The sequence below is a fragment of the Penaeus japonicus genome, unplaced genomic scaffold (genome assembly GCF_977035675.1).
Source record: "Penaeus japonicus unplaced genomic scaffold, GWHDUDI00000001_assembly GWHDUDI00000040, whole genome shotgun sequence".
Taxonomy (NCBI): domain Eukaryota; kingdom Metazoa; phylum Arthropoda; class Malacostraca; order Decapoda; family Penaeidae; genus Penaeus; species Penaeus japonicus.
In genome coordinates this window covers 7,658,033-7,665,532 of record NW_028234442.1, presented here as the reverse complement: position 1 = coordinate 7,665,532, position 7,500 = coordinate 7,658,033, and the positions used below count along the sequence as shown (strand labels likewise).

The window sequence follows — 7,500 nt, the reverse complement described above, 5'->3', positions numbered from 1 at the left end:
AGAGAATGAGAGAGAGAGAGAGAGAAAGAGAGAGAGAGAGAGAGCAAGATAGAAAGAGGGAGAGAAGAGAGAGCGAGAGAGAAAGAGAAAAAGTGTATTTATATATGTATATTCACACAAACTCACACAAACACGCTTCCTCATCTTTCTCACTTTCATTTTCCCTCTTCTGCTACTCTTACCTGAGAACCTTTCGAAGGCCCTTGGGCATTCTTCAGTTCCTCTAATTCCTTTTGTAAGCTTTGTACTTCCTCTTTCCTCTCTTCGTATTTTTCTCGAAGGTGTGTCTATTAGAAAAAAAAGACAAAAAGGAAGAGAATGTGAGAAATATATACAGATAGATTGATAGATACAGGGATGATCATTAACTAAATATAGATAAGAGCAGTATTCTTTTCTGATATTGAAAGTCTTAATAAAAATACCTGCTTGTTTTGGAAGAATTCCGAGACGACTTTTAACTTTTCCTGAAGTTCTTGATTCTGTTTCTTCAAGTCTTTTTCTTTGTCTTCTTTATTCTGGCAAGTGTACATAAATACATACATACATACACACAGATATATATATATATATATATATATATATATATATATATATATATATATATATATATATATATATATATATATATATATATATATATATATATATATATATATATTTACTGAAAGGTGTATCCGATTATGGAAAATCATATGCACACACACACACACACAGTGTTTGCAATAATAACAATGATGATAATAATGATAATGATAATGATAATGAAATTATGATTATAATGATGATGTTGATGTCGATGATGATATTGATGATAATGATAATGATGATGTCAAAGATGTTGATGATAATGATAATGATGATGATGTCGATGATGATGATAAAGATAATGATGATGATGTCGATGATGATGATAATGATAATGATGCTGATGTCGATAATGTTGATGATAATGATAATAATGATGATGATAATGAGGTTAAAAATGATGATAAATAATCATATATTAGGGTATGGAGCTCTTGTTTATTTATTTATTTTTTTCTAAATGAACCGCTGCCATTACACCTGACAGCACTGAATACTTTATGTGTACGTTTATTTGTGCTCCTGCTTGTTTGAATTTGGGGTCGTGTATGTGTGAGCGTGTATGTGTGTGTGTGAGCGTGTATGTGCGTGTGAGCATCTGTGTGTGTGTGAGTGTGTGTGTGTGAGCGTGTATGTGTGTATGTGTGAGTGTGTATGTGTGTATAGTGTGTGTGTAGTGTGTGTGTAGTGTGTGTGAGCGTGTATGTGTGTGTGTGAGCGTGAATGTGTGAGCGTGTATGTGTGTGTGAGTGTGTGTGTGTATGTGTGTGTAGTGTGTGTGTGTGAGCGTGTGTGTGTGTAGTGTGTGTGTGTGTGTGTGTATGTGTGTTGTGGTGTGTGTGTGTTTGTGTGTATATGTGTGAGCGTGTATGTTGTGTGTGTATGTGTGGTGTAGTGTGTGAGTAGTGTGGTGTATTGTGTGTGTGAGTGTAGTGTGTGTGTGAGTATGTTGTGTGTGTGGTGTGTGTGTATGTTGTGTGTGTGTGTATGTGTGTGTACGTGTTGTTGTGAGTGGTTTGGTGTGTGTGTTTGTGTGTGTGAGCGTGTATGTGTGTGTAGTGTGTGTATGTGTGTAGTGTGTGTGTGAGTGTGTATGTGTATGTGTTTAGTGTGTGTGTTAGTGTGTATGTGTGTGTGCAGTGTGTGGGAGTGAGCGTGTATGTGTGTGTGAGCGTATGTGAGTAGTGTGTTTGAGTGTGTATGTGTGTGTATGAGTGTGTAGTGTTTGTCTGTAGTGTGAGCGTATGTGTGTGTATGTGTGTGTAGTGTGTGTGAGCGTGTATGTGTGTAGTGTGTGTATGTGTGTGTATGTATGTGTGTAGTGTGTGTGTGTGTAGTGTGTGTAAGCGTGTATGTGTGTGTATGTGTGTATGTATGTGTGTAGTGTGTGTGTAGTGTGTGTATGTGTGAGCGTGTATGTGTGTGTAGTGTGTGTGTAGTGTGCGTATGTGTGTGAGCGTGTATGTGTGTGTAGTGTGTTTGTTTAGTGTGTGTGAGTAGTGTGTGTGAGCTTGTATATGTGTGTAGTGTGTGTGTGAGTGTGTGAGTGTAGTGTGTGTGTAGTGTGTGTGCAGTGTGTGAGAGAGCGTGTGTGTAGTGTGTGTAGTGTGTGAGAGAGCGTGTGTGTAGTGTGTGTATTGTATGTGTAGTGTGTGTGAGCGTGTATGTGTGTGTGAGCGTTTGTGTGTGTGTAGTGTGTGTGTGAGCGTGCAGTGTGTGTAGTGTGTGGGAGCGCGTGCGTGTAGTGTGTGTAGTGTGTGTGTAGTGTGTGTGTGTGTGTGTGTGTGTGTGTGTGTATATGTGTGTAGTTTGTGTGTTTGTGTGTGTAGTGTGTGTGTAGTGTGTGTGTGTAGTGTATGTGTGGTGGTTAGTGTGTGTGAGTGTGTGTGTATGTGTGTATGTGGTGTTTTGTGTGTTGTTGTGTTATGTGTGTAGTATGTGTGAGCGTGTTGTGTGTGTGTGTGGTGGTGTGTGTATGGTGAGGTTATGTGTGTGTGGTGATGTGGGGTGTGTATGTGTGTGTGTAGTATGTGTGTTGTGTGTGTGTGTAGTGTGTGTATGTGTGTGTAGTGTGTTTGTGTGAGCGTGTATGTGTGTGTTTAGTGTTTGTGAGCGTGTATGAGTGTGTAGTGTGTGTGTGGTGTGTGTATGTGTGTTGTGTGTGTGTGAGCTGTAGTGTGTGTGTGGTGTGTGTATGTGTGGTGTGAGTGTGTGTGTTGTGTGGTGTAGTGTGTGTGAGGTGTTGTGTGTGTAGTGTGTGTATGTGTGTATGTGTGTGTATGTGTGTGTTGTGTGTGTGTGTTAGTGTGTGTGTGTTTGGTGTGTAGTGTGTAGTATGTGTGTGTAGTGTGTGTGTATGTGTGTGTGTAGTGTGTGTATATTTGTGTTTAGTGTGTGTGTAGTGTGTGTATAGTTTTTGTGTATAGTGTGTGTGTAGTGTGTGTGTGAGCATGTATGTGTCTGTGTGTTAGTGTGTATGTGTGTGTGAGCATGTGTGTTTGTGTAGTGTGTGTGAGTGTGTATGTGTGTGTTTAGTGTGTGTGTATGTGTGTAGTGTGTGTGTCTTTAGTTTGTTTTTGGCTATGTGTGTATATGTGTGTGTGTAGCGTGTGTGTGTGAGCGTGTATGTGTGTGTATGTGTGTGTAGTGTGTGTGTGAGCGTGTATGTGTGTGTTAGTGTGTATGTGTGTGTGAGCATGTGTGTGTGTAGTGTGTGTTAGTGTGTATGTGTGTGTTTAGTGTGTGTGTCTTTAGTTTGTTTGTGGCTATGTGTGTATATGTGTTTGTGTAGCGTGTGTGTGTGAGCGTGTATGTGTGTGTAGTATGTGTGTATGTGTGTGTATGTATGTGTGTGTAATGTGTGTGTATGTTTGTGAGCATGTGTGTGTAGTATGTGTGTAGTGTGTGTATGTGTTTGTATGTGTGTGTACTGTGTTTGTGAGCGTATATGTGTGTGTGTAGTGTGTGTATGTGTGTGTATGTGTGTGTATGTGTGTGTGTAGTATGTGTGAGCGTTTATGTGTGTTTAGTGTGTGTATGTGTGTGTATGTGTGTTTAATGTGTGTGTATGTGTGTGTGTAGTGTGTGTATGTGTGTGTATGTGTGTGTGTAGTTTGTTTGTGTGTGTAGTGTGTGTATGTGAGCGTGTATGTTCGTGTGTGTGTGACCGTGTATGTGTGAGTGTGTATGTGTGTGTAGTGTGTGTTTTTAGGGTTTGTGTGTGTAGTTTGTTTGTGTGTGAGCGTGTATGTGTGTGTGACCGTGTATGTGTGAGCGTGTATGTGTGAGCGTGTATGTGTGTGTGTAGTGTGGTTGTGTGTGAGCGTGTATGTGTGTGTGTGTAGTGTGTGTGTGTTTATTGTGTGTGTGTTGTGTAGTGTGTTTGTGTAGTGTGTGTGAGTGAACGTTTATGTTTGTGTGTGTGTGTGAGCTTGTATGTTTATGTGTAGTGTGTGTGTATGTGTATGTATGTGTGTGTGTAGTGTGTGTCTATGTGTGTGTGTAGTGTGTGTATGTGAGCGTGTATGTTCATGTGTGTGTGAGCGTGTATGTGTGTGTGTGAGCGTGTATGTGTACATGTAGTATGCGTGTGTGAGTGTGTATATGTCTGTTTAGTATGTTAGTGTGAGCGTGTATGTGTGTGTGAGCATGTATGTGTGTGTGTGAGAGTGTATGTGAGTGTGTGAGCGTGTGTGTGTTTGTAGTGTATATGTGTGCGTGTAGTGTGTGCATGTATGTGTGTGTGAGAGTGTATGTGTGTGTAATGTGTGTATGTGTGTGTATTGTGTGTGTATGTGAGTAGTGTGTGTGTATATGTGTGTAGTGTGTGTGAGCGTGTATGTGTGTGTAGTGTGTGTGTGAGCGTGTATGTGTGTGTGTGAGCGTGTATGTGTGTGTGCGAGCGTGTGTGTGTGTAGTGTGTGTGTCAGCGTGTATGTGTGTGAGCGTGTATGTGTGAGCGTGTATGTGTGAGCGTGTATGTGTGTGTAGTGAGTGTATGTGTAGTGTGTGTGAGTGTGTATTTGTGTGTAATGTGTGTGTAGTGTGTTTGGTTGTGAGCATGTGTGTGTGTAGTGTGTGTGTAGTGTTGTGTGTGCGTAGTGTGTGTGAGCGTGTATGTGTGTGTAGTGTTTGTGTAGTGTGTTTGGTTGTGTGTGTGTACTGTGTGTGAGCATGTATATTTGTGTGTGTGTGAGCGTGTATGTGTGTGTAGTGTGTGTGTGTGTATGTGTGTGTAGTGTGTGTGTGTGAGCGTGTATGTGTGTGTGTGCAGTGTGTGTGTGTGAGCGTGTATGTGTGTGTGAGCGTGTATGTGTGTGTAGTGTGTGTGAGCGTGTGTGTGTGTAGTGTGTGTGTGTGTGTGTGTGTGTATGTTGTATGTATGTGTGTGTGTGTGTGTGTGTGTGAGCGTGTATGCGTGTGTGTAGTGTGTTTATGTGCGTGTATGTGTGTGTAATGTGTGTGTATGTGTGTGTAGTGTGTGTATGTGTGTGTATGTGTGTGTAGTGTGTGTATGTGTGTGTAGTGTGTGTGAGCGTGTGTGTAGTGTGTGTAGTGCAGTGTGTGTTTTTGTGTGTAGTGTATGTGTGTGAGCGTGTATTTTTGTGTGAGCGTTTGTGTGTGTTTTTGTGTGTAGTGTATGTGTGTGAGCGTGTATTTTTGTGTGAGCGTTTGTGTGTGTGAGCGTATATGTATGTGTGAGTGTGTATGTGTGAGTGTGTATGTGTGTGTAGTGTGTGTATGTATGTGTTTGTGTGAGTATGTGTGTGTTGTGTGTAGGTGTGTATTGTGGTGTAGTGTGTTGTGTGTGTATGTGTTGGTATGTGTGTGTAGCGTGTTATGTGTGTGTAGTGTGTGTGTGTGTGTGGTGTGTGTGAGTGTGTGTGTGAGGGTGTATGTGAGTGTGTGTGTGGTGAGTTGTGTTGTGTGTGTGAGTGTATGTTGTGTGTTAGTGTATGTGTGTGTGTATGTGTATGTGTGTGTTCTGTGTATGTGTGTAGTGTGTGTATGTGTGTGTGTGAGCGTGTATGTGTGTATGACCGTGTATAAGTGTGTGTGAGCGTGTGTGTGTGTAGTGTGTGTAGTGTGTGTGTATGTGTGTGTAGTGTGTGTATGTGTGTGTATGTGTGTGTATGTATGTGTGTGTAATGTGTGTAGTGTGTGTGTAGTGTGTGTATGTTTGTGTGTGTATGTGAGCGTGTGTGTGTGTAGTGTGTGTGTGAGCGTGTATGTGTGTGTGAGCGTGTATGTGTGTGTGAGCGTGTATGTGTGTGTGAGCGTGTATGTGTGTGTGAGCGTGTATGTGTGTGTGTGACCCTGTGTGTGTGTATAGTGTGTGTGTGTGAGCGTGTAAGTGTGTGTGTAGTGTGTGTGTCTAGTGTGTGTGTATTTGTATGTATGTGTGTGTGTGGTGTGTGGGTGTGTATTGTGTGAGTGTGTGTGTGTAGTTTGTGGGTGTGAGCTTGTATGTGTGTGTGTAGTGTATGTAGTGTGTTTGTTTGAGCGTGTATGTGTGTGTAGTGTGTGTGTATGTGTAAGTGTGACCGTGTGTGTGTGTAGTGTGTATGTGTGAGCGTGTATGTGTGTGTTTGAGCGTGTATGTGTGAGCGTGTATGTGTGTGTAGTGTGTGTGTAGTGTGTGTATGTGTGTGAGCGTGTATGTGTGTGTGTGTGAGCATGTATGTGTAAGCGTGTTTAGTGTGTGGATGCATGTGTGTGTAGTGTGTGTGTAGTGTGTGTGTGTAGTGTGTGTGTGTCTGTAGTATGTGTGTATTTGTGTGTATTTGTGTGTATGTGTGTGTATGTATGTATATGTGTGTGTAGTGTGTGTGTGAGCGTGTATGTGTGTGTAGTTTGTGTGTATGTGTGTGTGTATGGGTGTGTGTGTAATGCGTGCGTATGTGTGTGTAGTGTGTGTGTAGTTTGTATGTATGTGTGTGTGTATGTGTATGTGTGTGTATGTGTGTTGGTAGTGTGTGTGTGTGAGCGTGTATGTGTGTTTATGTGTGTTTATGTGTGTGTATAGTGTGTGTATGTGTGTGTGTATATTGTGTGTGTGTGCGCATGTATACTGGGTCCTGTGTGCCTGTACTTACGGGTATTTTTTTATTAGCTGTCACTGTACTTTTTTAAATTTTTGTATTCTATACTTATGAAAGGTCGCTCTTTGGTGACATCGTGTCTTTGTGTGTATGTTTTTGATCGTGTTAATTGTCTTTTTACTTGAGTTTTTTTTTATTATTATTTTTTCTTAATCATCTACCTGAAACACATCACTCTTTAGGGGTATCGATGCAGCTTCCTTCTCTAACAGCCTTTCATTTTCGCTCATGAGCTCATCTCTCTCTCTTGCCGCCTCGTCTCTCTCCTTCGTGACCCTTTCTCTCTCTCTCGCGAACTCTTCTTTATCCTTTTTGACCTCTTCAAGCTGGTGCATGACCCCCTCCCGCTCCTTAAGCAATGTCTCCCTTTGTTTGGTCACTAGGAGTAGTCTGTCCTGTTTGATCGGAAATTGAATTAATTTGGTTCAAAACACATTCACATATACACACATAATATTGTACATCAACAGAATGTCCAGTACCTCCATTTTTTGTATATCTTCCTCATTTTTCTTAAGTTTCAGCAAAAGTTCTTGTTTTTCCTTCTGAACTACTAGCAATTCTTTTTCATTGGACTTGAATCTTTCTTGTAACTCGTCAAGTTTATTCTGGAATAAAACGTGTTCAAAGGTTAACAGGGTGAAAAGAATTAGTCTCTAATTATCTAATCATAAATGTTAAGAAAAACAAATTTTACCTCCCTGACCTCCCTCCCGGGTCGTCAGAGCAATGAATCCCAGCAATGAATTAGAAATTCAAGTCACAAATCAGGTTACCAAGATTATATCTATGTGAGAAAGATGGTAGAATG

The 7,500-nt window shown here is 41.1% G+C and overlaps 1 protein-coding gene across 1 annotated transcript in view; it reads right to left on the bottom strand.

The window, feature by feature from the left end:
- Positions 1 to 7,500, bottom strand: part of LOC122265436 (uncharacterized) — a gene marked incomplete in the record, with an annotated part of 52,692 nt that overhangs the window by 20,504 nt on the left and 24,688 nt on the right. The window contains 4 exon segments of the mRNA XM_086534031.1: positions 183 to 287; positions 426 to 518; positions 6,851 to 7,084; positions 7,172 to 7,297. Of these exon segments, the coding sequence (XP_086390157.1) occupies positions 183 to 287; positions 426 to 518; positions 6,851 to 7,084; positions 7,172 to 7,297 (558 nt within the window).